The following is a 26,997-nucleotide window of genomic DNA, read 5'->3' on the forward strand; positions in this document are numbered from 1 at the left end:
AGCCAGCTCCATAACTTGATTTTCCCCGAACGTGTCACAATCCCCACTGACCCCCCCTTGCTAGCTACACAGGCCACCCAGGGTCTAGTTTGGGCATGAGTGTAGAGGACGGGGGTGTGCCAGGCCTGGGCCATCCCAGGCAGGCCCGCTGGACCCTGATGCTACTCCTGTCCACTGCCATGTACGGAGCCCATGCCCCATTGCTGGCACTGTGCCACGTGGATGGCCGTGTGCCCTTCCGACCGTCTTCGGCTGTATTGCTGACTGAACTGACCAAGCTGCTGCTGTGCGCCTTCTCCCTCCTGGTGGGCTGGCAAGCATGGCCCCAGCAGACCCCACCCTGGCGCCAGGCCGCCCCGTTCGCACTATCAGCCCTGCTCTACGGCGCCAGCAACAACCTGGTGATCTACCTTCAACGTTACATGGACCCTAGCACCTACCAGGTGCTGAGCAATCTCAAGATTGGAAGCACAGCCCTGTTCTACTGCCTCTGCCTCCAACACCGCCTCTCTGCACGCCAGGGCTTAGCACTGCTGCTGCTCATGGCAGCAGGAGCCTGCTATGCAGCTGGTGGCCTGCAGGACCCTGGGAACACCCTTCCTGGGCCCCCTTCCGCAGCTGCTGCAGGCCCCATGCCCCTGCATATCAGTCCACTGGGACTGCTGCTTCTCATCCTGTACTGCCTCATCTCAGGCTTGTCTTCCGTGTACACAGAGCTGCTCATGAAGCGACAGCGGCTGCCCCTGGCACTTCAGAACCTCTTCCTCTACACTTTCGGTGTGCTCCTGAACCTAGGTCTGCATGCAGGTGGCGGCCCCGGCCCAGGCCTCCTGGAGGGTTTCTCAGGATGGGCAGCACTTGTAGTGCTGAGCCAGGCACTAAATGGGCTGCTCATGTCAGCTGTCATGAAGCACGGCAGCAGCATCACACGCCTCTTCGTTGTGTCCTGCTCGCTAGTGGTCAACGCTGTGCTCTCAGCAGCCCTGCTGCAGCTTCAGCTCACAGCTGCCTTCTTCCTGGCCACGCTGCTCATTGGCCTGGCTGTGCGCCTGTACTATGGCAGTCGCTAGCCCCTCACCACCTCCACCCTGATTCCTGACCTGTAGGTTGGGCACCACCATCGGAGCCACCTCCCAGTGCTGACCCCTCCCCTCAGCAGCCCTGTAACAAGTGCCTTGCGAGAAAAGCTGGGGAAGTGCGAGCAGCCATGTCAGTCTCTGGAGGTAGGTGGATGGAGGGTTGAGCCTGGGAGACTTGAAGCCTGGGTTTGGTTAAGGAAACTCTTACACCCCCAGAAGTTCTTCCTGACTAAGGAATTAGGGGAGCATCAGTTCATGGGCCTGAGAAATGATACCGTGCCTGATGGGAGGAGGTGCCCTGCCTCAACCTGCATGAATGCAGTTTCTTAAAGTGGGGTGTGGGCAGCAGTTGGCTTTCCTTGCCTACTGTGGTCACCCCAGCAGACCCACTGCCCCCAGGCCTGGTGCTGGCTGCTGCAGCCCAGCCATGGTGCATGACTCCCCCGTAACATGCTCACCCCGCACTGTCATGTAGGAAAGCCCAGTTGCTGCAGATTATACGCCCATCACCCAGGCCTCTGCCATGCTCCCCTAGCTGCAGCAGCACCTGGAAATAATGCCCCCGCTCTCTCCTTATCCCGCCTTTGTTCTGGAAACCTCAGAGAGGACTGGGGCTTGACTCATCTCAGGGATGTTGTCCCTGGGCCCTGGCTTAAGCCTACACTCCTGACCTCTCTGCTCACTCTAAGGGCTCTCTCATAGCCCACTGCCCCCTCTATAGCTTCTAGGAGGTACCATCTTTCCCACTCTGAGTCCTGCCCTTTCCTAGCAGTGTCCCGGCTCCCAACAGCCTAGGGAAACTCTACACAGAGTGACCTGGGACCAGGCACAGGGAAACTTGTATAGCTCAATCAGTGTCTGTATAAGCAATAAGGTCTTAATAAAGTGCTCTGGGGTATAGGTGGTTCCTACAGTTGGCCGTAATTGTCCTGTGTCTTCTGTGTTGCATAGCTCCTCTCAAACATAATTTCATTCCTCTGGTGCCCTGAGTATCTTAATCCTGGGGTGACTTATTGACTAAGAGAAGAGGCTGTTTTCTCCCAGCTGTTGCTAACAGCATTGTTTCCTTTGAGAATTCCATGGAGCCGAGACTATTTTCTGTCACGGAGCTTTGGAAGTTTCTCTGAAGCATAAAACTTGGGCCCTGGAGAATTTGGAAGGAGTCTTGGGAATAGAAAGTGTTGGGCCCAGCAAGGCAAACTGTAGACTGTAGGCTAGAGAGCTCTTAGGACTCAAGGTGGTCTCGTTTCTCATCTCCTCTGGATCCCTCACTGATATTCCTGCCTGTCGTCTCTTCTCATGACCAGAGGAATGTCAGGCTCTGCTCCCGTGGTAGAATACCTGGTAAGCTTGTGGGGAAAAAAAAAAAGAGAAATCCCAGTCCTGCTGAAGCAGAATCTTAGGGAGTGAGGTTTGGGAATTTTTTTTCTTTATTCTTTTTTTTTTTTCTTTTCAGTAAGCTTCCTAGGTGATTCTGATGCACACTGCAACTTGTGAACTACTATTTCTGGCAGTGTAGAACTATAGCCAACCAGGCTTGAGTTTTAATTCTGGCTCTGTCACCTATTGGCTGACTGTCCTTGAACAATTACTTAACCTCTCTTAGTTTTAGTTGGCTTATCTCTGAAATTGGGGGTGGGGGGGTGTCAGATGATACCTGCTACTATAAAGGGGACTGGAAATGACTAAATCAGATAAGGGATGTTAGTGTGCTCAGCAGGTACTGGCACAATGAGACCTAGTTAGTGGTGTTATTAGTTATCCATAATGAAGGTTAGCTTGGCTGTTGTGTCCCAACTCCTCTCCCTTCTAGGACCTTTACGAATGAGGAGAGAGGAGACTGCCCCTGAAGGATTCCTGATCCCCACATTTCTCCTCAGGGCGGGGATCCAGCATGCCTGCGCCCAGCCTAGTCTGCTGAAGTCGCTGGCTCTGGGCTTGGAGCTCCTGGTTCTGCGTGGCCAGGTTGATGGTGTCTTGCAGGATGCCAGCCAGCAGGCTGTGATAGTGATGCTCTGTGGCCATGGCCTGTTCCTCCCACAGCCCCCGCCAGGCTCGGAATACCTGTGCGCAGATTCAGAGATCCCCATCAGTCAGCCAACCTTGGAACCAATTCAAGGCCTGCCCTCTGGCCTCACTGACCTGCAGCACGTGGCACGTCCAAGCCCTGGCAGCCTGCACGTGCAGGTCATAGAGGGCTGTCAGGTCCCGCTCCGCAGTGTCCCGTTCTGCCTGAAGGGCCTCCAGCTGGAGTCTCAGCCCTGTCCACTCCCGGTGCCATCTCTGCCTCTCCTCGGAAACCTTCAGTGATAATACGTACCATTTGTTGAGCGCAACCTGTGTGCCGGGCTCTGCTCTACTTTATATTATTATTTCATTTTATCTAATGATAACCTTTGAGGTAATTGCTATTTTACAGATTTGGAAACAGTGGGTCAGAGAAGTGACCTAACTTGACCAAATTCACATGGCTAGTGAGGGACAGAACTGAGATGACACATGCATTTCAGTAGTTCACCGTCATCCTTGGGGTAAAGTCCAAATCCAGAGGCGTGGCACACGGTCTCTTTAGCCTTGACTCTGACCATGCACCTGCCAGGCTCCAGCCAGATGGACAGTTTGCAACACCCAGAACCTACTTTGCCATTGCTTCCGTCTGGACTTTTGCTCATACAGGATTCTCTCCCAAGAGCATGTCTCCCACCTTCCCCTGATCCGACCTCCGTGCACACAAGTTTTGTTTCTTGTTTAAACAAGATCTGTTTACTGAGTGCCTCCATGTGATGAGCACAAACTGCCCTGTGGATCTGAGTCTAGTGAATTTCTCTGGCTAATTTGTTTGTCCTTAAAGTCTCAGGTTAGATGTCATCTTCTCTGCTCCACTCCAGCCTGGGCCAGGTACACCTGTTTGTTCCCACAAGTCACTAGCTCCCTCATTTACAGCACTTAGCACTGAGAATTGCATCGTCTATCCCCCACAAAGCTGTGAGGGCCATGAGAGAGTTTGTGGTCCAGTCTGCTGTGATTGATGCTAGATCCCAGCACAGTACCTGGCCAGGTTAAAAGGAGCCTCAAGGGACTTCCCTGCTGGTCCAGTGGTAAAGAATCCGCCTTGCAATGCAGGGGATGCAGGTTTGATCCCTGGTCTAGGAACTAAGATCCTACATGCTGTGGCACAATTAAGCCCACGTGCCACAACTACTGAGCTCGTGTGCCTCAACTAGAGAGCTGCGTGCCGCAAACTACAGAGCCCACGTGCCCTGGAGCCCCCACGCCACAAATAGAGAAGAGAAAAACTCACACACCACAACTAGAGAGAAGCCCAAGTGCCACAACGAAAGATCCCACATGCCTCAACGGAGATCCCCCGTGCCACAACTAAGACCTGACTCAGCAAAAAAAAAAAAAAAAGTAGGAGCCTCAAGTCCCCTACTTGACCTTCCTCACCTCTTCAGCCACCAGGCCTTTGATGTGGACCCCTGCCACCACTTCTTCCTCCTGTTGCAAATGCTTCAGTTCCTCTTGGATCCAAATTTGGTGCTGTTCTCGCAGTCTCTGCCTCTGGGCCTGAGCCAGGAAGAACTGCAGGGCCACATCCGGGGCCTGCTGGGCCTAGGTGGCATCATTCTAGGCTCAGCCAGAAGCCCATGTGTGTACACAGCCTTGGGACACAGGGCCCAACTTTTCCAACAGACCGCCATTACCAGGGCAGCTCCTAGAATTACATCCAGGAGACTAGCTGGCCTGAAAGAGCCTGTAGCCTGGACAGAGACTCAGAGGCCGTGAGGGAAGAGGAGAGGTATTGATTCTGCCAGTAGGTGCCATGGAGGCCCTAGGGACCCCATGCCCCTAAACCAACCCAGTAGGAAAACAGCCCCTTCCCATGCCCCTCCCTGAGGGATACAGTAACCCTTCAGGCCCTTTATTTGCCAAAAGCTCCATATTTCTCCCTGATGTTAGGGCAAGGTAAGCAGGACACATATTATCAGGACTCTGCAACTCTACTCCCCAACAGCTTCCAGTTGTTCTGGGGTACATGAGGTGTTACCTGTTCCTCAGAGTCCCTGAGAGGGTGCATTTGGTGGAGATCAGGTCCTATAGATGCTGTTCTTCCTGCCACTGGAGGAAAATGCAGTTAAGCACACCAAAGGTGGAGAAGACCTCCAGCTCCACCCCAAGCACCAGCCTCACCTTGAGGCTCTTCCTGGAGGCCTGGGCTGGGGCTTGCTGTTGAATCTGTGACCTGCTGAGAATATATTACGAATGAGAATTCTATTACCTTTTTTCCCAGGACAGTGTTGGTTTTGAAGTCAGATCAGGGTCCCAGCCCCTCGTTTTCTTAGCAGTTTGACCTCAGGCAGGTGGATAGTCTTCTGAGTCTCCATTTTCTCATCCATAAAATGGAGCTGATAAAAGTTGTAGAGAGCATGAAATGAGATAAGGCACCCAAAGCACTTAGCAGTGGCCAGCCCTGTTCAATAACTTGGAGTTTACAGGCCTAATTCCCAAGGCCCAGGGCTGTAAAAACAAGTTATAAGTAATTAAGAAAATGAAAGCACCAGGAGAAGCTGGACAGGGGCGACCTTCCAGCCACCCTGTGACAAATCATGGAAGACAGCGCCCCTTCTGCATAAGGGAGGACATGCATCCTAAGGGGATGAAAGAGTGCCGTACTGAGTCTAAGGACTTGGATGTCTTTGCACCTCTGCTGCCTTTGATTATCCTAGTGACCCTGGGATACTCAAATCACTTCTCGGAGCTTCAGTTTGCTGAAGCAATGCTGGGAGCAATGTTGTCTTCCCTGTTTAAAATAAATTGTGGCTTCCCCTTGACCTTCCAGACAAACTCCAAACATCTCAATTGATTTACAAAGACCTGCATGACTAGGCCCCTACTTCAGTCTCCAGTCCTTCTCTCTGGACTTTCTTCCTCAAACTCTATCCTCCAGCAAATTGAGCTGCTTGCAGTCTCCCAAAGAGATCAAGGACTCGCTTACCTCTGACACTTCTCCTGTTATTTTTTCTGCCTGGAATGTTCTTCATTCATCTTTGCTAGCCATCTCCTTCAGGTTTCAACTTCCTCCATGAAGTCTTCCTTCCCTCTCTCGCCAAGACTAACTTAGATGCCCACATAGAGCCCTTTGGATAAGCTCTTCAGAGCACTGATCATGGTGTTAATTGTTTCTTTCCAGAGGATTATAAAAAGGCACATAGTGGTCAATAAATGTTTGGGAATCAATACATTAATCAAGGAAGGAAGAGCCCCCTCACAGTGCTCTGTAAACAGAGAAAAAGGAGGCAGACATCAATAGGCCTCCCAAGAGTTTGGATGGGAAGACGTACCTGTGGTTCTGGGAGCCCCATAGCCTCAGTTTTGACTGTTTTGAGCATCCAGCTTCCTGAGCGCTGGCTCCAGGCTTTTACCACCTGTAGAGAGGGGATTCTGGGTGGGCTCTGGCCATTGCTGGCCCAGGCACCCACAGACCTCACCTTGCTCACCTGCAACTCCCGCAGTGCCCTGCCCAGCTGGCCGAGCCCACTATCTGTCAGGGCGTCCCCAAGGAGGCCTGAACGCAGGCTCTTCAGGCCAGCCCGCCGGGCCCGGGCCTCTTCTCCTGCATCCCAGAGGGTGGGCCTCACCTGTCTCACCTTCATCCTCCTTTCTGCGGCCCCCAACAGAGCAGCCTGGAGCAAGCCCAGGGAGCTGCCTAGTAAGGGGAGACACAGAGTGAATCCCTCCTTCCTCTGAACTCCAAAGCACACTGCTTGTAAAACTTTTAATTTCTATTAACAGTACTATTCATAAAAATAGCTAACACCTGGGCTTCCCTGGTCGCACATTGGTTGGGAATCCGCCTGCCAATGCAGGAGACACGGGTTCAAGCCCTAGTCCGGGAAGATCCCACATGCCGCCAAGCAACTAAGCCCGTGTGCCACAACTACTGAGCCTGCGCTCTAGAGCCTGTGAGCCACAACTACTGAAGCCCACATGCCTAGAGCCTGTGCTCCGCAACAAGAGAAGCCACCTCAATGAGAAGCCTGCACACTGCAACGAAGAGTAGCCCCCGCTCGCCGCAACTACAGAAAGCCCGCGCGCAGCAACAAAGACCCAACTCAGCCAAAAATTAATTTAAAAAAAAAATAGCTAACACCTATCCGGCATTTTCCATGTGTTCGACGGTCCTGTGCTAAGGCTTTTCATGGATTGTCTCTTTTCAGCTACATAATACTCCAGTGAGGCAGCAACCCTAGTTTACCCTGTCTCCCTCCACATTTTCCAGATGAGGCAACTGAACCTCAGAGAGGTCAAGCAACTTCCTGGTGAGTGGCAGAACTGAAACTCAAGCCCAGTTCTGTCTGACACTAAAGCCTGTGCCCTTAGTCACGATCCCAAACTGGCCTATACGTAAACACACTTCCTTCCCTCCCTGCTTTGTCCTTGAGAGTGTGAAATGCTCCAACTTATCTTCCTCATTCCACAGGGCCTGATGTAGGCTGTGGTCTGGGAATATGTTGGCCAAATGAATGTGTTTGTTGATTCTGAAGACAGAGGGCCAGACTTTTACTTTTCTTTTTTTTTTGTTTTTGGCTACGTTGGGTCTTTGTTGCTGCATGTGGTCTTTCTCTAGTCGCGGCGAGCAGGGGCTACTCTTTGTTGTGGTGTGCGGGCTTCTCATTGCGGTGGTTTCTCTTGTTGCGGAGCACAGGCTCTGGGCGTGCGGGCTTCAGTAGCTGTGGCTCACGGGCTCTAGAGCGCAGGCTCAGTAGTTGTGGCACACGGGCTTACTTGCTCCGCAGCATGTGGGATCTTACCGGACCAGGGCTTGAACCCATGTCTCCTGCATTGGCAGGCGGATTCTTAACCACTGTGCCACCAGGGAAGCCCCACAGACTTTTTTTTTTTTACTCTTTTATTAGTGGAAAACTTCAAACATATACAAAGTCTAGGAATTTCATCTACTTATCACCTTATCAGCTTCAACAAATATCAACTCATGGTCATTCTTGTTTGATCTATACCCTCCACTTGACCTCCCCCAAATTTCTGACATATCGTTTCACAGAGGCCTGATCTTTAATGAGTGTATGAAAATAGGAAAGTACCTTCCCTTCTCTGATCCTCCCTTTCCTCGTCTATAAATTAAACCTGCCTCCCTTCCCTCGCCCGTAGATTCGATCTGCCTCATGGCATTGTGGTAAGAATCAAAGGTTTTAGTCAGTGTAAAAATGCTTGGTAAACTGTTGAAGGTCTCTGAAAGGGTGAGGGGTTGCTTTTACTATTGGCCTTACCTTTCCAGACGGTGAGAGCCTGGCAATTCTGGGACCTTTCTGAATCCTGTCCGTCCCAGAGGCTCAGGCTCTCTCTCGGCTCGCTAGGGTTGGGGCTGCCGCTGGTTGGGTGAGAGGGGGGCCAGGCCTAAGGCCAGATCCTAGAGCTTCCCAAAGAAACCCACGTCCTCCCCCAGGCCACCTTGAGGGTCCAGGCGAAGAAGAAGGCCACTGTAGTTGTTTCCTTCCAGGAGACATGAGACAATCCAGGGCAGAGAGCCCTCCACCTCCTCACCAACAACCTTACCAGCCAACACCTGCAGCAAGGGACAGTCTCTGCCAGAGGGAGGGATGGAGGAAGAAAAGAGATGTCCACCGGTAGATGCAGAAAGAAACTGGCCCAAATCACACTCTGATGGAAAGATTGACTGTTTCCAGTCACTTTTGTGTACCACCAGACAGATTTGCAACCTTGTATAGATCTTTATTTTATTTTATATTTGATTACTTTTAAAATTACACAAATAATACATTCTCATAGTAAAAACAATTTAATTTTATATCTGACAAGGGACTTGTATCCAAAATATATAAAGAGCTCCTACACCTCAATAATAAAAATACAGCCCAATTGTAAAATGGCACAGCAAGGTGACATCAACAAAAATGGCAGAGTAGGAAACTCTGGGAGTCTGTCCCTTCCCAGAAACATCTGGCAAAAAAAATGGTCAGAATCAACCTTACTGGAACTCTGGGAGATAGTCAAAGGTTGACAGCAATCAAGTGAATGTTTAACTAGGAGAAAGGCAGCTTAAATATGGTAAGAGATCTTTGTGGTGTTTTTAACTTACCCTAGCCCCAACCTTCTCCCCAGCACAGCCCACATTTCTGGTGGGGGTACCTGGTTCTGAAAGGAGCAGAGTAGATCTTGTTCCCAGGGAACTGTGTTTGTCTGTTTTGATTGTCTGGGGTTTCCCACAAAGGACTGACAAAAGCTGCCTCCCTTTGTCTCACTTATCTTGGAATTCTCTTGGAGCAGAGGAGCTATGCCAGAGGACAGTCCCCCAAAGCATTGAGAGATGAAAGAACAAGCAAAAATAACAGTTGGGGCAAACAATAGACACATGGAAAGACTGGGAGAAAAGGTGGGGAGTGAAATTTTGGAGGAATAAGGATTTTGAAAAGTTCCCATGTGTACTAGGTTACCTAGAAAGCCACACATATGTCCAGGGCAGTATGTGTGGTCAGAAGAGGCCTGAGAAGACCAAAGGCTTTCACCTCTGGCTGAATTAGGGCTCAGTGCAAGCATCAGGTGAGGCTAAGGCAGAGCTGTAAATGGTCTTGCTAAGCATTTAAGGAGTGACCCAACACAGAGCCAGTCTGTAGAAACCTGGAGAATTTTTTTCTTCCTTTCTCCCTTTTTTTCCCTTTTCCTCCTCCCTGCCTCCTCCTTCTTCTCCTTCCTCTCTCCTCATTCCCTTTCCCCTACCTGTCCTCCTCCTCCTTTTTCTCCTTTTCCTTTTTTTTTGGGGGGGGGGGTGGCGCATTCTCGGAGGTTAGGGAATTCTATGTCAGGTCATTGGCTAATCACTGAGATAATAGAATGAAGACTTCAGTGACTGCAAGGAATACAGTCTTTGCAAAAATTGTTTGGAAAAGTAAGCAAATGGATGGCTGATGCTCACAACAAGCAACAAGGCAAACCCTGGAGAGGAGGGAGAATCCAGCTTTCAGAGTTACCAGATTATCATATCCAGAGTGTCAGAGCACTAAGGAAAAAGAATGGAGACTTAAGAGACCAACACAATAAAGAATATAGTCTTTACAAAAAGTACTCAAATTGGCCAGTTTCCAACAAAAAATTATTAGGCATGCAAATAAGAAAGTATGGCTCAGGACTTCCCTGGTGGTCCAGTGGCTAAGACTCTGCACTCTCAATGCAGGGGGCCTTGGTTCGATCCTTGGTCAGGGAACTAGATCCCACATGCCTCAATTAAGACCTGGCACAGCCAGATAAAGAAATAAATTTTTTTTAATTAAAAAAAAAGTATGGCTCACTCACAGGAAAAAAGAAAAAGAAATTAATAAAAACTGTCCCTGAGGAAACTAGACACTGGATTCAGTAGACAAAGACTTTAAATCAACTGTCTTAGATATTTTCAGAAAACTAAATCAAGAAAATGATGTCTCACCAAGGCTGGCTCCTCTGTCAACTCCCAGTTCCCTCTTTCCCACCCAACTTCTAGCTTCACTGCTATCTTGGGAATTTTCCTAAAAATTTTGTGGTGGGAGAAGGGGAATAAAGATAAAGAAAAAAAAAAAAAGAAAATGATGTCTCAGTGACTATCAATAGAACAATAGAAATTATAAAAAGGAACCAAGTAGAAATATGGGAGCTGAAAAGTACAATAACTGAAATTAAAAATTCACTAGAGGGTAGATTTGAGCAGGCACAAGAATCTCAACAAACCTGAATATAGGTCAAATAAAATTATCCAGTGTGAGGAGCAGAAAGAAAAAAGAATGAAGGAAAATGAGCCTAAGAGACCTGTGGGCTGCCATCAAGTGTACAAACATATGCATAATGGGAGTCCCAGAGGGAGAAGAGAAAGAGAAAAGGACAGAAAGAATATTTGAAGAAATAATGCTCAAAAAGTCCCCCAAACTTATGAAAGGCATGAATCTACACATCCAAGAAGCTCAACAAATTCCAAGGAGGGTATACTCAAAGAGATCTACACCAGGACAGATTATAATCAAACTGTCAAAATCCAAAGTCAAAGAAAGAATCTTGAAAACAAGAGAGAAGCAGCTTATTATGCACAAGGGATCTTCAGTAAGATTAAAAACCAGTTTTTCATCAGAAACTATGGAGGCCAGAAGGCAGTGAGATAACACAGTTAAAGTGTTGAAAGAAAAAAAAACAAAAAAACAAACCTGTCAACTAAGATTTCTGTATCTGGCAAGACTATCGTTCAGAAATGTAAGAGAAAGTAAGATATGCCCAGATAAACAAAAATTGAGGGAGTTCATTGCTAGTAGACCTGCCTTACAAGAAATACTAAAGGGAGCAAATCCTTCAGCATGTCAGAGATGAGGAAAGGAGGAGACTCTGATGCTGCCCTGGGCCTCTACATCCATATTTCAGCCACCTACCCAAGCCTTCCCCAAAGCTGTTAAAAGGCTCCATCAAACTTACAGGGCTCCTGGAAGCTGCAGTATCCGCAAGGATCCTCGCCACATGCCCTGGGTCCCAGGCCCCTCAGGAGGGTCAGGCCGTGGGCAGGACATGGTGACAGTGAGCAGAGAGCAGGCACTGTGGAGGAGATCAAAGGATCAGGCCAAATGGCTAGGGGGGTGGGGGTGGGTGAAGGCACCCGCCTGTCCTCACCTGTCTTCACCACCTGCAGCCTGCAAGTACAGCTCTGAGGCAGCTCTTGAGTCAGACACCTCCACTTCACTGGCATTTTCTACCACCCTGGAGGAAGGGAAGGCTGATCTCAGCTCCTAAGCACAAGGGTTCTGTCCAGCCCCCCAGAATCTCTGCATGGGGAGCCCACGGGGGCCCAAGAGCCTATAAGAATCATCCCCAAGACTCCAAGCTCAATATATCCCCTAAAAGCCTCTCATCTTCATGATCTTATTTTTTCTCCTATCATCTGCCCAGTGAGGGAAACAGGATAGTTGGGATTGCTCCCATTTTATAGATGGAGAAACTGAAGTTCAGCTCGGTGAGATGCTCAGATCACCCGGGATGGTAATGACTGAGTTGAAGAGGTGTAAGTGGATGGGGTGGTGAGAAGAGCGAGAGGTTATGGAGATATGGGATGAAGGGAAGACGGTGAGAGGGAGTCCTGGGGGCAAACGCAAAACCTGTAAGCATGACCCCAAGTTCATAACTTCCCTTCCCTGGAGTGGCAGTGGGGAGAAGCCTCCAACGGCTTGGTTTGGGGTGTCAGCCCTGACTTAAGACAAGCTCCCTCAGACCCCGTTGGGCTCTGGACACTCACAAGCCCAGAGGGGACACATCCAGCACTGACAGGTTCTCTGAGCCTGGAGCAAGCAGGTCCCGACTCCTCCCACTGGTGCTGAGCTGCGATCACACAAGCACAACATCTGTTACAAACCGAACCTTTCCCCAGCCTTTGGCTCATGTGATCCTCCCGCTGGGGCCCTGTGAACCAAGCAGGGCACCAAAATTCAGCCATCTCAGGCAGGAAAAAGGAGACCCCAGCAAGGCAAGCCGACAGTGGTGTGGAGGATGAATGGGAAGAGGGGGAACCAATGAGAGACTAGCTGTAGGTGTTTGGACGGGCAAAAGATCCAAACTCTTCAGGCAGTCCCTGAGCCTTGGGCTCTTTTGCAGCATCAACATGGCCTTGGCTCCCCGGGTCTCCCCTCCCCTCAGGGCCTCACCTGCACCAGGCTAAGTGTACTAAGCACGGCATCAGAGCCCCTGAGGGGCAGAGCTTCTTCAAACAGCATCTGCAGCAGCTAAAGAGAAGAAGCATGAGTGAGGATTGAGAAAGGATTAACCTGTTTTTCAGCATTTCCTGAGGGCAAGGAAATTACTTCTATGCCTGGCCCTGTGCTAGGTGCTATGGACTTGGTGGCCAGGACAAAAATAGCCCCTGGCCTTGTGGTTCACAGCGAGCCAGACAAGTGAGCAGACATTTTCAGTGGGACCTCCTGTTTGCTAGGATAGGGGCTCATGACAAGGTTTTGAGGCAACTATTTTAGTTTGGGGGCACTTTGCTGAAGCCTAAAAACAAAATGTTTATTATCATTATTAGTATTACTAAGAAGAGTGAACAGTAGACTTCCCTGAGTATTTGATCTTTGTACATCACGCCTCCTTGACCCTCACCTCATGGACCCCAGCCTCCCACCTTCCCTGACCTCTCAATAGCTTCGTGATTGATGCTGGAAAAACATCCTGTATGGACCACAGGGTGCTATAGGAACCCCAAAGAGGGGCACCTAGTCCAGCTAGGGTGGGGAGGGGAAAGTTCTCGAAGGTCTCCTTGAGGAGCCAACACTTGAGTCTCATAACAACTATGACTGGTGCATCCTCTGGGACTCACCTGAGGCACAAGCCGGGGTGCCTCTGTTTCTCGACCCCGAAGCAGCAGGGCCACACTGTACCCTCGGCCCACCGAGCCCAGCATGCACTGGACTCTTGCTAGCAACTCCTGCTCCGCCTCCTGCAGGGAGACACAGGCACATCTCCGACTCAGGTGCCTGCCCAGCCCGCCCTGACCAGAGAGCTTGGGAAGCACTCAGCACTCCAGGATCAAGGGTCCTGAGTGCTCTGACCCTCCTCCCATCGCCCTACCAGACCCCCCTACCTGAGGAGCATCAGAACCCAGGACTCTGTCAAAGGTGATGCATTGTTCCTGTGAGCAGAACTGGAGTCAACAGTGTCACTCCCATCTTCCCTGGACTTACCCACACCCCATCCCAGCCCATCCCATCTCTACCTGACTCTCCAGAATCCCATGCTGACACAGGCGGATGCTCTTGGGCCCCTCCAGGAGTAGCGTGGGGCAACAGGTCTCCTCGGGGCCTGAGACAGGTGGGCTTCATATCAACTCTCATGGGGGAAACTGAACTCTCAGGACTCCTGAATCCTGCCCTCAACCTTTGCCTGAGTTTCCTAATGTGAGATGGCCTCGCCCTCCCCCTCTCCCAAGAGGCTCTCCCAGGCTGTGTTACCTCTGAGATGAATGTGTGGAGGCTTCTTACCAGATCTTCTCCTTCGCTCTACTTCCACCACCACGGCCAGCCTGGTCTGTGGGTTGTCAGTGAGGACTGAAGGGGCTGAGCTGCCCCGGCCCAAAGCAGCCCCTGTGCTCATCACCTCTCCACACTCCATGGCTTCTGTGCCTCTCAGATTCCCCTCAATAATTCATCTCCCTGATCTGAGGGCTCTGGGTGGGGCCTCTAAACAATAACTTACCATAGGAGGTGACAGACCTCTCTTTTCTGAGTGAGCCAGACTGTTGCATGGAATTTTTCTTTTTTTCCTCTTATGAAAAATTTCAGACATATATAACTGTGGAGAGAAGAGTTTAATGAGCTTCCAGGCACTCAGCTTCAGCAGTTATCAACTTATGGCTGGTCTTATTCCTTCTGTTCCCCCTTCCACCCCAGTGGATTCTTTTTTTTTTTTTTTTTTTTGCGGTACGCGGGCCTCTCACTGTTGTGGCCTCTCCCGTTGCGGAGCACAGGCTCCGGACGCGCAAGCTCAACGGCCATGGCTCACGGGCCCAGCCGCTCTGTGGCATGTGGGATCTTCCCGGACCGGTGCATGAACCCGCGTCCCCTGCATCGGCAGGCGGAGTCTCAACGACTGCGTCACCAGGGAAGCCCCCAGTGGATTCTTTTGAAGCAAATCCCACACACCTTATATTTCACATATAGCTATTTCAGTATGTATTTATAAAAGATAACTACCTTTTTAAAAAATGACAGCTTTGTTGAGATAGAATTCATATACCATACAATTCACCCACTTAAAGTGTATTATTCAATGGTTTTTAGTACGTTTGCAGATATGTGTAACTCTTACTACGGTTAATTTTAGAACGTTTCCATCACTTTATAAAGAAACTTGCTTTCCTTTACTATAACCTCCCTAACCCCCACCCTATCCTGACCCTTAAACAACCACTCATTTACTCTCTGCCTCTATAGATTTACCTATTCTGGACATTTCATATAAGTGGACTCACATAATATGTGTTCTTTCTGTGACTGGCTTTTTTCTTGTTTTCCAAGGTTCATCCATGATGTAGCATGTATCAGTACTTCTTTCGTTTCTGTGGCTGAATAATGTTCCATGTAGGATGAAATTACTTCTGTCACCAACTACCCAGAGTTTGGCCAGACTTCACAGGTAAGAGCACAGTTGCAATAAGACTGCCCTAAATTCAGACGCTAGTCTCAAGCTCAGGGGTCCTCACTTTGACTAGCTATCTACACTCCCAGGTATACCCGCAACTCCTGCAGCTTCCATAATTTGCTGGAATGACTTACAGAACCCAAAAAAGCATTATAGTTAACTGTATCTGACACCAATTCTCTAACACTGACTGGGCGTCCTACATTTCAATCCAATTCTGATACTAATGTCGACTGAAAAAAAAAGCACAACCTGTGAATTGTGAGTTAAGTTTTATTTGGGGTAAAATTAGGACTATAGTCCAGTAGACAGCATTTCAGATTGCTCTGAGAAGCTGCTCCAAAGAGGTAGCGGGGGAAGTTCAGTATATATGTGATTTTGGTGCAGGGGGAGTACGTGCAATGAAGCACATATTCCTTTGCAGGAGGTTTCTGCTAGTCTCGTGAAGGTTACTGCTAGTCACCAGGAGCAGGTGTCACCATGAGGGATGATTTTAGTGCTTTTCTAGGTACAAGGAGATGCAACAGTTGGACTCATAAAATTGTCTCCTGAAAATATGTATCTGAAGACCTCTTTTGCCAGTTTTTCCTAGAGCACAGAGCGCCTCATTCCTCATCTCCACCCTAAACTCCTTTCAGGGGGTGTTGAAGGTCAGCAGTTGCAGCAGCTCATAATTTGATCCTTGTAGAGGTAGATGGCAAGCGCCAATTTGTAGGTGACACTAACTACTTGGAGTTAGCGCCAGATCCCACAAGTTAAAATGCAAGGTTCTCAATAAGACCCCTTATTTCAGGTTCCAGCCACAAGTGGGATCCCCAGGTTACTTGTAGTACTGCCTGACTTGGCTACAGATTCCTGGGTTCCCACAACCAACCCTCAGGTTCAATAATTCACTAGAATGACTCACAGAACTCGGGAAAGTGCTCTATTTATGATTACCTTTTTTAAATTATAAAGCATGCAAGTGAACAATCAGATGAAGAGTGTTGGAGTCCAGCTCCAACGAGTCCAGGAGTACCTGAGGGAGGAACAGCGTCAGCGACGGAGAAAGAACGAGACTGACACTGTGTCTGGAGTCAGGCAGATAGTAGCATACTTTATTGTTATTCAGCAAGCTTATATATTTTTGGTTTACATAATTAAAACATAATTATCATAATATAGTCTAGCCTTAGGCCTCAAACCCTTGACCACAAGATTTCCTCAAAAGATTACCTTAGAATTGTCTGTAGTTTCTAGATGTGCTATCAAGATATTTCCCCAAGTTCTCATTAGTTGCAGGTTATTTTCTAGTAGTTAAGCCAAGCTATTATGTAAGTCTTTATCACAGAAGTGCAGTCTTCGTGTTCTTTCTGCATGGGCAAGTGTTTTGAATAGTGCCTTGAAAATATTTACAATATATCCTACAGTTCCTGTGTTGCTGACTTCACTAGTAGCACTCACAATACCTCCTACGCTCCTGTTTATCATCCGGCAATTGTTGCCAGAGTATTAACCTTTCTTTATATTGGACCCAGATAAAACCAAAATCATCAACAACCCCTTCATAGGGCCACAGTTGTTCAATTGGGGGTGTTTTCCATAGGAACATCCCTATATTTCCAGATTGTGTATTGCGTTCCCAGTTTCCTGGGGCCGGAATAGGTACTTTCCATTTTGTGGTAATACTAGTAGCAGGGGGTAGTAGTTTTTCTCATTTTCCTAACCCTGGGCGCAAATCCCCCTAGTGCTGTTTCCATATATAAGCTTAACACAACCAAACAGATCAATAGAGATGTAGTCCGCCATCCTGGCACAGTGCTGCTTTGCAGTCCTGCCTTTGATTGCATCATGACTTTGTCACGGCGCAGGGACTCCAGGATGGCTTCCAACAGAAGAGTTATGTAGGGCAAGGTCTGGAAGGGTCCTGAGTGGCAGGAGCTCCTGTTCCTGTGGAGTGAGGGTATGCCTTCCCAGTACATCAGTGTGTTCACCAACCAGGAAGCTCCCTGAGCCTCATTGTCCAGCATTTTTCGATGAGATTTCATTATGTAGGCATGATTAATTAAATCATAGGCTATGTGATTGAATTCAACTCCAGCCCTTCAATCTGCATGATTTTTCTTTTTTTGACCGTGCTGCGTGGCATGCAAGATCTTAGTTCCATGGCCAGGGATCAAAACTGTGCCCCCTGCAGTGGAAGCACAGAGTCTTAAGGACGGGACCACCAGGGAAGTCCCTGCATGGTTGTTTATTTCTAGTGAGTAACCTCTTCCATCCTAGAGCTATCTAGGAGCCCTGCCAGAAGTCACCTCATTAGTATAACAGAGAGACTCCTATTGCTCCGGAAATTCCAAAGGTTTTTGAAGCTTTGTGCCAGTAACCGAAGACAAAGGCCAGATAAGTTCTTTGTTATATCACAAGCCACTCTCTGGTTTTTCACCAAGGATCCCTTATAGCCAAAAGAATCATACCTGTCTGATCATCTACATTTGGTGTACGTCTATATAACAGGTAGAGCAATAGTAACAAGATGAATATGCCTAACATCTGGAGGAATCAGTGTGGGGTAGGCATAGGAGGCTTGTATTTTCCCATACATTTGACTATCAATATTAATACTGTAGTCTTACCAACAATGCCAGTGTTATATCTCGTTGTGTAGCTGTTACATGAAAAATAAGAGTAATTAGTTCAGTCCATCATTATAATTTACGATCAAAACGTCTCCCACGGCAAGGCCACCCAGGTTTGCAGTCTTCTCCTATATCTCATCAGGTTCCAAAGCAAAAGTGGTCTCAGGATTAGATGGTTTCACCCTGAGACATCTGGTATAACTGAACTAAGGGACATATCATCTTTTTCTCTGAGCCTCTTTTGAAGCATTTGTGTAATATTGGATTTCCTTCATTGCATAACCTATTTATTCGTTCCTTCACTCTCAGCTTCCTCCTTCTAAAGTTCATACGGATTTCAACAGATGCTGAATAGTCAGAACAATCTTATAAAAGAAGAACAAAGTTGGAGGACTCACACTTCCTGATTTCAAAACTTATTGTGAAGCTATAGTAACCAAGACACTGTGGTACTGGCATAAGAACAAACATAGAGATCTGTGAGAGAGCAGAGCAGTAAGGGTCCAGAAATAAACTCATGTTTCTATGGACAGCTGATTTGACAAGGACATCAAGAATATTCAATGAGGAAAGATTAATCTTTTTAACTAATGGCACTGGGACACCTGGACATCCAGATACCGATGAATGGAGTTGGACCCTTACCTCAGACCATATACAAAAATTAACTCAAATCGATCAATTTCCCAAACTTAAGAGCTAAAACTATAAAACTCATAGAAGAAAATATAGAAATTAATCCTCATGGCCTTTAATCTGGCAATGAGTTCTTAGATATGATACCAAAAGCAAGCACAACAGAAGAAAACATGATAAACTGAATTTCATCAAAGTTAAAAACTTTTGTGCATCAAAAGACATTATCAAAAATATGAAAAGACAGCCTACAAAATGGGAGATAATATTTGCAAATTATATACCTGATGATGATCTACTATCCAGGATATATAGAGAGCTCCTACAACTCAGCAACAAAAAGACAAACAACTCAAGTAAAAAATGAGGGAAAGACTTGAATAGCCATTTCTCCAAAGAACATATACACAGTGCATAAAAAGATGCTCAACGTCATTATACATTAGTGAAATGCAAAAAGACAAACAACAATTAATAACTAGGAAAAAAAATTTGAATAGATAGTTCTCCAAAGAAGCTATACAAATGGCCAACAAGCATGTGAAAAGATGCCCAAAATCCTTGGTCATTAAAGAAATGCAAATCAAAAACATAATGAGGTACCACTTCTTACTCACTAGTATGGCTCTAATAAAAAGAAAAAAATGGGCTCTGATTCAGTTGATACACACAACTGAAAATATAAACTTTCAGGGCAAGTATTGCTTTTTTTAATATACATTTATTTATTTGTTTGTTTTTATTTTTGGCTATGTTGGGTCGTCGTTGCTGTGCACAGGCTTTCTCTAGTTGCGGCGAGCGGGGGCTACTCTTCCTTGTGGTGGGCAGGCTTCTCATTGTAGTGGCTTCTCTTGTTGCAGAGAATGGGCTCTAGGTACACAGGCTTCAGTAGTTGTGGCACGTGGGCTCAGTAGTTGTGGCTTATGGGCTCTAGAGCTCAGGTTCTGTAGTTGTGGTGCCCGGGCTTAGTTGTTCCGTGGCATGTGGGATCTTCCCGGGCCAGGGCTCAAACCCATGTCCCTTGCATTGGCAGGCGGATTCTTAACCACTGAGCCACCAGGGAAGCCCCAGGGCACGTATTGCTTTAAATGCATAATGCTGCCAGACCAGATGCATTGAAAAAAACAAAACCACCTCCTTTCTATAGCCATTGAAACAAAGTTTACTGTTCTGTTTTAACAAGTTTGTATTGTATTTTGCATTGACACACATCTGCTTATTTAAAAAAATGACATCCTTTTGGTAGTAATCGTTCAGCACAAGTAGGTATTACAGCTTGATGTTTGTGTGTTCTAATTCTCAGTGTTCTTTGATTCCAGGTCTTATAGAGCAGTTAAGGCAACTTTAATGGCATTTTTGAAATGTATTGTAAAATAAAAAGAGGTAACGTAATTAAAAAGAAAACCGTTGGTGAGAAAGTGGACAAATAAGAACGCTCATACATTTTTTAAAATTAATTAATGTATTTTTGGCTGTGTTGGGTCTTCGTTGCTGCGCTCTGGCTTTCTCTAGTTGCGGCGAACCGGGGCTACTCTTAATTGTGGAGCATGGGCTTCTCATTGCAGTGGCTTCTCTTGTTGCGGAGCACGGCCTCTAGGCACGTGAGCTTCAGTAATTGTGGCACGGGGGCTCAGTAGTTGTGGCTCACGGGCTGTAGAGGGCAGGGTTAGCAGTTGTGGCGCACAGGCTTAGTTGCTCCGCGGCATGTGGGATCTTCCCAGACCAGGGCTCGAACCCGTGTCCACTGCACTGGCAGGCAGCTTCTTAACCACTGCACCACCAGGGAAGTCCAAACCCTCATCCATTGCTGATGGGAATGTAATATGGTGCAGCCGCTGTGGAAAAGAGTTTGGAGGTTCTTCAAAACATTAAACATATAATTACCATATGATCCAGCAATACTTCTCCTAGGTATATATGCAAAAGAACTGAAAAGGGGTACATAAACAGATTTGTGTACTAAAATGTTCATAGTAGCATCATTCACAATAGCCAAATCTGTCCATTGATAGATGAATTAATAAACAAAATGTAGTTTATAATACAATGGCGTATCATACAGCCATAAAAAGCAATGAAGTACTGACACATGCTACAACATAGATGAACCTTGAAAACATTATACTAAGTTAAATAAACCAGACACAAATACTGTATGATCCCACTTATATTAAATATCTAGAATAGGCAAATTCATAGAGACAGAAAGTAGATTAGATGTTCCCAGGCTCTAGGGGAAGGGAAATGGAGAGTATTTGCTTAACGGGTACAGAGTTTCTCTTGGGGTGACAAAAAAATTCTGGAAATTGTGGTGATGGTTGCACAATACTGTGAATGTAATTAATACCACTGTACCTTACACTTAAGAATGGTTAAAATGGCAAACTTTACTATATATATATATATTTTTTTTACCAGAATAAAGAGAAAATATATATATCTTATTCCTATCTGCATACAATCATGCTGTTTCCCTCATCTTAATGAAGATTATCTTATGAACATAACATCAATCATACTCCATGGTGAAAGACAAAACTTTCTAAGATCAGGAACAAGACAGGGATGCCCACTTTTGTCACTTCTATTTAACATAGTACTGGAGATCCTAGCCAAAGAAGTTAGGCAGGAAAAAGAAACAAAAGACATCCAACCTGGAAAGGAAGAAGTAAAATTGTCTTTGTTCACAGATGACATGATCTTATATGTAGAAAATCCTGAAGATTCCACACAAAAAAACCTGTTAGAACTGATAAACAAATTCAGCAAAGTTGAAGCATACAAAACCAACAAACAAAATCCAGTGAGTTTTGTAAAAAAATAAACAGAAACCTCAATTAAATAGAGTTGGGAGACCAGAAGGGACTGCTTCATGCCCTGAGACCTTAGCAGAGCCCAACAGGAAGAAGAAAGACTCCTTTTTTACTGGCAAGGAGCCCTCCCACCGTCCTTTTCCTCTGTATAAAAGTGTTCTCCTACCTTTGCCATACAGAAACTTGCATGTATTGATAGCTCGCCGTGGTTGCAGACCCCTGAATTGCAATTCTCTGCTGATCCCAAAGAAATCTGTCTTTGCAGGAGAACTATCTGGCAGTCTATTTGTTTCAGTTCAGCAGTTTCTATACACTAACAATGAACAGTCTGGAAAGGAAATTAAGAAAAACAATTCCATTTACAATAGCATCAAAAAATAAAATAAAGTACTTAGAAATTAACTGAAGAGATGAAAGACTTACAATGAAAACTACAAAAATTGCTGAAAGAATTAAAGAAGACACAAGTAAATGGAAAATCATCCCATATTCATGGATCGGAAGACAATATTATTAGGATATCAACACACCCCAAGGCAAGCTACAGATTTAATTAAATCCCTGTCAAAATCTAATGGCATTTTTTGCAGAAATAGAAAAATCCATCCTAAGATTCATATGGAATCTCAAGGGACCCCAAAGAGCCAAAACAATCTTGAAAAAAAGAATAAAATTGGAGATCTCACACTTCGTGATTTCATAACCTATTACAAACCTACGGTAACCACAACAGTGTGGTACTGGCATAAAAACAGATATATGGGGCTTCCCTGGTGGCGCAGTGGTTGAGAGTCCGCCTGCTGATGCAGAGGACGCGGGTTCGTGCCCCGGTCCAGGAACATCCCACGTGTCGCGGAGCGGCTGGGCCCGTGAGCCATGGCCGCTGAGCCTGCGCGTCCGGAGCCTGTGCTCTGCAACGGAAGAGGCCACAGCAGTGAGAGAGGCCCGCGTACCGCAAAAAAAAAAAACAAAAAACAAACAAAAAAAAACAGATATATGGACCAATAGAATTGAATAGACAGCCCAGAAATAAAACCTCACATATATGGTCAAATGATTTTCGACAAGGATGCCAAGACCATTTAATGTCTTTTCAAAAAATGGTATTGGGAAAACTGTCTATCCACATGCAAAAGTGTTGGGAGGCAGAGATATTGAATAATATCTACCGAACTGAGAAAGAACCTTGAGACCAAAAAACAAAGCAGGCAACTCCATAAAGTGCAATTTTGAAGTTTATTGTGCGTACTGACATACAGCCATATTACATAATGCGTATTGTGAACTTACATACAGCCAGGATCCAGAGGCATTCACAGCGGCGCTCTGCGAAGGGGATACCTTGGATTTAAAGGGCCAAAGCGAAAAACAGAATTTGACTACCAAGTAAGATGCACATCTGCATCCAAGGGAACCGGGGCTTTTTCCTCCTGGGGGGGTCTCATGACCATTAACCATCTGTGTCAAAAAAGGCATTCTTCCAGTTTTCCTATCACATGAAGGCAAGAGTAAAAGTTGTTAGGAAAGTAATCTGGCTTGGGTGCACTCCTTGTGAGTAGACTAAAGCTCAGTTGTGCAGAAAGGGGAGGGGCAAGACTGTGGGCCTAAGATGGAGGTGACAAAATGGAGTCAGTGTGGTTCAGCCACATAGATTGGCAGTTTATTTAGCTGCCCCTATGACTCTTTGAGCCCATGGTCTGATAACCTGTGTAACTCTCCCATCAATGTTAATTTGCATTCTCCATTCCTATCTGTGTGGTTCTGGACACTGGAGGGAGGCAGGCTGGAGGGCTATGTTTACATGCCTCCTCCCACTCCTCTTGAGGTTCCCCTGGAGGCAGATACCTAGATCTCTGCTGGGTGTGGCTGCCTCCTTGATGTAATGAAGAAGGGACCCTTAGAAGGAACAGTACCTCTTGGCTGCTTGGCTGATGTCCTGGGTCACTGAGATAATGTGGTTCAGGGGACGTATACTATTAATTGCCCTGTGCAGGGGTCTGAGAAGCTGTGAAGGGTCTAAGGTGTTATCCTGTTTGCAAATCAAAGAACGAATATACACACATATACTAACATAGTCACAAGATCTCTGGTTCAGAGCCAGGCTGTTAAATGACAGCATCTTGTATCAGTTCCCCAACCCCAAACTCCCCATTACATGACACAGCGAAAGCCAGTGTACCTGTGTGTGCAGAGGGGCTGTACGCTACAGGAGAGGAACCCTGAAATTATAAAACTCAGAGCTTATGTAGAACAAGTGGCATAGCTGTCTCTCCTCACTGGGGGTTGGAGGAAAAAAAGAGAGTGAAAATAAGCAGATGGCTCTGGGTTTTATTACCTTGGAAAGGGAGAAGCTGACTCTTGGAAAATGCACCAGAGAGGAAACATTCTGTATCCTCCTAGGCATGTTTACCATGCAAACATCCTTTAACAGGTGCCAGTAATCTGTTCAGAAGGCCCGCATTGGGCAGAAACCCTTGTTTCTGCCACACAGCCCTAGACAGGCGACTTTTCCCTGCCCTTTTGCCCCTGTAGTTCTTTTCTAAGTAAGGGCAGGTATGGTTTCTAGGGAGTTAGGATGAAGAAAGTTTAAGTATAATGGATTCGCTATCCAGCAGTGTGCCCAGTAAATGTCTGTTGAGTGAATGTCATGGACCCGCTGTTTAAGATTTTAATGAAGATGGGGCAGAGGGTTGGTTGGTTGAGATGTCCTGACGAGGCTCTCCCAGAGCCAGGACAATCTGAGCCAATTAATTCCTCTCCCCCTTCTCCACTGGGCCTTAGGCAAAGTCCCCGGCTCCCTGAAGCAGTGCCAGGGCTCCTGACACCCCCATGGTCAAGGCGGAACGTGCACAGACTGGGACCACACCGGAGCTCTTCAGGTCTTCTTGGTACTCGAGGGCTCCAGGATCCAGAAAGGGATTCCCGTCCAGTGTCAGGTTATTTACCTCGGGCAGCTCGTCTGGCCGCGGCGCCCTGCTTAACCTGTTGCAGCTGAGATCAAGCACGCTGAGCTTGGGCGGCAGTCCTTTAGGCACTTGCTCCAGCCCCGCGAACGACAAGTTGAGAGAGCTCAGTGCGCTGGGCCAGGCACACGAGGTAGCGCCCGGGGCGGTGGCGCGCAGCGAGTTGTGGCTGAGGTCTAGTCGGTGGGGTTGCACACTCGCCGCCGCCAGCGCAGCGCACACGCTGCTGAGCGTCTCCATCCCCGCGTTGCGTAGCGCTAGACCTTGGAGGGCGGGGAACTTGTGCGGACAGAGAGCCGCAATCAGCCCGCGCTCGCCGAGTCCAGGATTGTCAGACAGGTCTAGGCTGGTGAGGGCCTGGAAGGTGGGGAGCTGTGCGCAGGCAAAGGCAAGCGAGTGTGCTTGCGCGATGTTCAGTACCCTGAGACCAGGCTTGAGCCACTGCTGCAGTTCGCCGAGCCAGGCACCTCCTGTTGCCCACGACACGTTACGGAGACTGAGGGTGGAGAGCGCAGGTCCAGTGGCTTCCAGAGGCGGCGGCGGCATCGGGCCGGTTACCTCCAGGTCCTCAAACGTCAGTTCCTTGAGCCGGGAGTAACCGAGAGCACGCAGAAGGGCGACCAGAAGCAGAGCAGGAACCTGGGCAGCGCCCAACGTGAGCCGCCGCCAGCGCAGAGCCCTGATCGTGTCAGCGTACTGCTTCAAGTCAACGTCGGCGCTCGTTAGAAACTGTTCCAGGTTGTGGCCGCCGCCACGGATCTCCACCTCGACAGCAACCATACACTGCATGGCGCTAGACCAGTCAGGCTTCGGATCCGTGAAGTTGCAGACGCAGCGGAAATCATCTTCGTCCAGCTCGCAGGACTCTGGTGTGGCCGCAGACACACGTAGCACTGGCAGCAGGAGCAGCAGCAGACAGGGCACGCACACCTGCGAAGACAGCGGAGGTCAGGGCGGATCCTGCCGGTCCCTAAGGTTCCCCGAGTAGCCCTCCTTCGGCCCCAAGAGCATACACTCACCATGGTCGATAGGTCCTCAGAACCTCTGCCTCCCCGCCTGGCTTCTTTCCTTTACAGCGGCTCTCGTCGGCTTCCAGGCTCCACAAACTTATCTGTCCTTACCCTCTGGCAGCCTCTGAAAGTTTATGTAACCCAGGGATGTCACTCCGTTCCCTCCTCTTTGAACCCTGCCACTCCCCACATTTCTTCCTCCCAACCACCCCATCCGCTGTCCTAGGAAATTTTGCAGTGAATGATTTTGCCAGGAGAGGAGCCATAACAGGAAGTATCTTGCAAGGTGTCTAGGGCACTCTGCCTCAGGCAGTGCCCTGATGACTCAGGCGCCCCCAGCCTTGTCTGGGATGGGGAAAGGAAGGTCCTCACTGCCTCAGGCCAGGACTCTCACGTCCCCTGCCTATAGTCCAGTGACTCAACCCCGGTAGTTCCTTAATTTTCCCTAGTCTTGGTAATTACTGTTAACCTCCTGTCACCCAAGTCCAACTCCCTGAATATCCTAAGGTATTTAACTGGATATTTTGTGGAAGAGATTGCAAACTTCATCTATTGACTCCAAGGGCTAGAATTAGGTTCAAGAGAAGGAAGTTGGTCTGAGGAATAGCTCCCCCACCCTCCTTTTTTTTTGCTGACTTGTTCTTTAAATTTGTTTATTAAGAAATAATAGCTTTTTTTTTTTTTGGCCGCATGACATGTGGCATCTTAGTTCCCCGACCAGGGATCAAACCCGTGCCCCCTGCATTGGAAGAGCAGAGTCTTAACCACTGGACCGCCAGGGAAGTCCCCTCACAATTTTTTAAAGTGATAGCTTTCTTAAAAGTAGAGAAGTCTATGTGTTTAACAGAGACACATTGGCCAAGTCCCTCGCTCTCTTAGTTTCCACTTCCCCACCCTGAAATTTGAGAAATGAGATATTCCTAAATATAATTTTCCCACTTGTACCTAGCTATCTCCTGCCCTTTCCCCAGGACAATTCCTATGCCCTAGGAATGAAAAGCTGGACCTATGTTGAAAGAGGATTAATTAGTAACTCAACTGCTTTGTCAAGAAAAAAAAGCAAGTGTCCCAGAGGGTGGGAATTGTTACCAGACCAGGTTTGTTTGCCCAACAGGCAATAAGCCAAACACTGAGACGAGATGCTTTGGTTTGTAGCAGAGAAAGAGTTTATTCACAAGGCATCTAAGTGAGGAGCAGGGAGAACAAGTCTCAGATTCACCTCCCTGAAGGCAAGGGGCTTGGGATATTTATGGGTGAAGGGTATAGGGTGGTTGGAGGTACAGGGGAAGGTGATTGGGGACAGGAAAAAGGTGAGGTAATCAGTATTCTGCTCAGGTGTATCTGAGTTACATCCTTCTTCATGGGATGCATGTTCAGAAAGTGGTGGCATTAGCATGATCTGAGGGTGAAGTTTTGGCCTTCTGATGTCAAAAGGCCATCCATCCAACACTCGCACAGGCCCAGTTGGAGGGTCAGTGGTTCCAAGCAGTCTTAATCATCTGGAACACAACCTGGCAAGAGCTGACTCTAAGTTCCTGAAAATCAACTTAAGGAACCGTTACTATAGCAACCCATATGTCAGAGGTGTTATCCACAGAGGGGCAGTTAAAGGAGTCTTGTGACATATTGTGTAAGCTACATGAGGGTATGTAATTTGCAGGAACAATTAAGGCAAGCTTGATAGGTGAAGGCAGGTTACACGATATTAT

The 26,997-nt window shown here is 47.6% G+C and overlaps 4 protein-coding genes across 4 annotated transcripts in view; 2 read left to right on the forward strand and 2 right to left on the reverse strand.

Moving 5' to 3' along the window:
• The first annotated feature begins 90 nt into the window (after positions 1 to 90).
• LOC132517131 (probable UDP-sugar transporter protein SLC35A4) lies at positions 91 to 1,990 on the forward strand. The gene has a single exon (XM_060143772.1). It carries the CDS (start codon positions 96 to 98, stop codon positions 1,068 to 1,070), a length of 975 nt encoding a protein of 324 aa, XP_059999755.1. The 5' UTR covers positions 91 to 95; the 3' UTR covers positions 1,071 to 1,990.
• The window catches only part of TMCO6 (transmembrane and coiled-coil domains 6), a 36,804-nt gene continuing 10,894 nt past the window's right edge, over positions 1,088 to 26,997 (forward strand). The window contains exons 1-2 of the mRNA XM_060143769.1: positions 1,088 to 1,223; positions 15,128 to 15,245. The gene's annotated coding sequence lies outside the window, so the exon portion shown is untranslated. The remainder of the gene's footprint in view (positions 1,224 to 15,127; positions 15,246 to 26,997) is intronic.
• Positions 2,824 to 13,515, reverse strand: LOC132518392 (uncharacterized). Its single transcript, XM_060146356.1, has 10 exons — positions 13,432 to 13,515; positions 12,764 to 12,841; positions 12,358 to 12,440; positions 11,739 to 11,825; positions 8,550 to 8,683; positions 6,578 to 6,786; positions 6,422 to 6,505; positions 4,527 to 4,691; positions 3,222 to 3,380; positions 2,824 to 3,143 (listed from the first exon to the last, which is right to left on the reverse strand). The coding sequence occupies exons 1-10, from the start codon at positions 13,513 to 13,515 to the stop codon at positions 2,898 to 2,900; spliced, it is 1,329 nt and encodes a 442-aa protein (XP_060002339.1). The 3' UTR covers positions 2,824 to 2,897.
• CD14 (CD14 molecule) lies at positions 22,533 to 25,763 on the reverse strand. The gene is made up of 2 exons (XM_060143740.1): positions 25,298 to 25,763; positions 22,533 to 25,208 (listed from the first exon to the last, which is right to left on the reverse strand). Exons 1-2 carry the CDS (start codon positions 25,298 to 25,300, stop codon positions 24,093 to 24,095), a joined length of 1,119 nt encoding a protein of 372 aa, XP_059999723.1. The 5' UTR covers positions 25,301 to 25,763; the 3' UTR covers positions 22,533 to 24,092.

The sequence above is a fragment of the Lagenorhynchus albirostris genome, chromosome 3, assembly GCF_949774975.1.
Source record: "Lagenorhynchus albirostris chromosome 3, mLagAlb1.1, whole genome shotgun sequence".
Taxonomy (NCBI): domain Eukaryota; kingdom Metazoa; phylum Chordata; class Mammalia; order Artiodactyla; family Delphinidae; genus Lagenorhynchus; species Lagenorhynchus albirostris.